This window comes from Eimeria tenella, genomic scaffold (genome assembly GCF_000499545.2).
Source record: "Eimeria tenella Houghton genomic scaffold, Eth_scaff9, whole genome shotgun sequence".
Lineage (NCBI taxonomy): Eukaryota > Apicomplexa > Conoidasida > Eucoccidiorida > Eimeriidae > Eimeria > Eimeria tenella.
The window spans coordinates 33,758-36,257 of record NW_013543465.1 but is presented as its reverse complement, the minus strand read 5'-3'; the positions used below and the strand labels follow the sequence as shown (position 1 = coordinate 36,257).

Below are 2,500 nucleotides of genomic sequence, written 5' to 3'. Positions count from 1 at the left end.
GCTGCTGCTGCTGCTGCTGCTGCAGGTGGGGAGGCAGCAGCGGCTCCTTGCACAGCAGCGGCTCGTGCCCCGGCTGCAGCGTTGCTAAGCAGTCTTGACACTTCCAGTTGGGGTGGTGGCAAATGCTGCTGTGGGGCGCAGCAAAGCTGTCGGGCCGCGGGGGGACTGCTGCTGCTGCGCTGCTGCGCGGCCCCGAGAGCTGCAGGCCTTCGGCGGCATCTGCTGCTGCTGCTGCTGCTGCAGCAGCTGCTTCCCCCTCTAGCCCGCCCTCTAAGGGGTACAGAGGCAGCACTGACGAAGGGCTGAAGGCGGGGGGAATGCCTTGCAGCTGCGGGTGCTGTGGGCTCTGCTGCTGCGTCTCCTGCTGCTGCTCCGGCTGCTGCAGCTCCTGCTGCTGCTGCTGCTGCGGCTCGTGGTGGTGCTGCTGCGGGTGCCTCTGCTGCTGCTGCTGCCGCCGCAGCCCCCGCGCCTCCTCCTTCCACTTCTCTCTCGGTACTCTGCAGCTAAAAGAATTCGGGTTTTGTCTTTCTTGCAATTCAAAAGGAAGTGCAGCAGCAGCAGCAACAGCAGCAGCAGCTTTCCCTCTGCACTGTACATCCACATGAAATGTCTCCTTCTCCTCAGGCCCTTCTCTCCCCCGCGCCCCCTCGCCCAGCGGAGACCCGATGCCCGCAGCAGCAGCAGCAACGCCAGCAGCAGCAGCAGCAGCAGCAGCGGCGGGGCCTCTGCTGCCGCCGCCGAGCAAATCGCCTCCCGGCCCTCCCCCGTCTGGCGCAGTGCTCACTGAAGAGCCCAAAGTGCTGTCGGGGTATTCTGTGAAAACAAAAAACAAAAAAATAAAATAAAAAATAAAAATAAAAAATAATAAATAGTCGAAATTTTCAATTCTTGCTGCTGCTGCTGCACCTGCAGCAGCGCCTACGCTGCTGCCCTCCCTTCGCACTAGTTGCCAACGACTCTGCAGCAGCAGCACCAGCTGCTGTTGCAGCTTCCAGTGCTGCTGCTGCTGCTGCTACAGCTGGCAGTGCAGCAGGAGCAGCAGCAGCAGCCGCTGCTGCTGCTGCAGCCTGCTCTCACCGCCGGCTAGGGTGTCTAGAGAAGCCCCCGAGTGTCCCCTGGCAGCAGCAAGTCCCTTTCTTGCTGGAGAGCTGCTGCGGGGAGGCCCAGGAGACTGCGGCTTTTGCTGCAGCTCTTCGTCTCCGTGGGCGTGCCGGCAGCTGCGCCCCGCCCTGCAGCGCCCAGCAGCAGCAGCAGCAGCAGCAGCACCAGCAGCAGCAGCACCAGCAGCAGCAGCACCAGCAACACAGCAGCAGCAGCACCCGCAGACACAGCAGGTGTACGTACACCTCAGAAGGCCATTCAAAAGCCCCATTTGGGGCTTTGCTGCGCATGCAGAGTTTTCGTCTCTTTGTGTCTTCTTTAGCTGCCTCCTCGAAGTGCTGCGCTGCGCGTCTCCCTCCCTAGCTAGCTACCTAGCTAGCTAGCTAGCCAGCTAGCTACCTCACCGGCTGCACCAGCCCGCTCGCTAGCTAACCAGCCAACCAGCTATCTATCTAGATGTCTAACTAGCTATCTAGCTACTTATCAATCTGGCTAGCTAGCTAGCTAGCCGGCTAGCCAGCTAGCCAAACCAGCCAGCAGGCTAGCTAGCTCGCTAGCCCAAGCAATCCACCTCCCCACCTACCTATCAGCTCCCCACCAAACCAGCCATCCACCCAGCTAGCTCCCCAGCTAGCCACCTAGCTAGCGCCCCAGTTAGCTACCTAGCTAGCTGCCCAGCTAGCTCCCCCGCTAGCCACCTAGCTAGCTCCCCAGCCAGCCACCTAGCTAGCTCCCCAGCAAGCCACCTAGCAAGCTCCCCAGCTAGCCACCCAGCTAGCCAGCTCCCCAGCTAGCTACCCAGCTAGCCAGTCCCCCAGCTAGCTACCTAGCCAGCCCCCCAGCTAGCTACCTAGCTAGCTGGCTAGCTAGCTAGCCAGCTGCCCAGCTAGCTACCTAGCTAGCTGGCTAGCTAGCTAGCCAGCTGCCCAGCTAGCTACCTAGCGACCCCCCAGCTAGCTACGTAGCTAGCTAGCCAGCTGCCCAGCCAGCCGCCCAGCCAGCCGCTTAGCCAGCCCTCCCTCCCCCCAGCTAGCCACCCCGCGCAGCCAGCTCGCCACGCCCCGCCCGCCAGCCCGCCAGCTAGCCAGCCAGCGAGGCCGCCCACCCGCAGCGGCCAGCTAGCCAAAAGAGACAAAGCTGCGTCTTGTAGAGCCCGTGGGGGGCCCTCAACTCGTGGGCCCCGTGGGCGAAGTTGCAGTTGGCGTTGCTGCAGCGGCCCTTTTGGAAAGAAAGACACAGCCGCGTTTTGCGCAGGTTGAGGGGCTGGCGCACTTCGCTGGCTGCATGCGCGTAGCTGCAGCCAGCCCCGTACTTGCACTGCCCGCGCGCGTGGAACGCGCACATCTTCGTTTTGAAGAAGCCCTCGCCGCGCCGCTGCTGCTGCTGCTGCTGCTGCTGC

At 62.8% G+C, this 2,500-nt stretch overlaps 1 protein-coding gene across 1 annotated transcript in view; it reads right to left on the bottom strand.

Annotated features, from left to right (window-relative positions):
* ETH_00008440 (uncharacterized protein) overlaps positions 1-2,500 on the bottom strand; it is a gene marked incomplete at both ends in the record, with an annotated part of 3,544 nt that overhangs the window by 239 nt on the left and 805 nt on the right. Inside the window, 3 exons of the mRNA XM_013378501.1 lie at positions 102-813; positions 1,078-1,229; positions 2,207-2,500. Coding sequence (XP_013233955.1) covers positions 102-813; positions 1,078-1,229; positions 2,207-2,500 — 1,158 coding nt within the window. The remainder of the gene's footprint in view (positions 1-101; positions 814-1,077; positions 1,230-2,206) is intronic.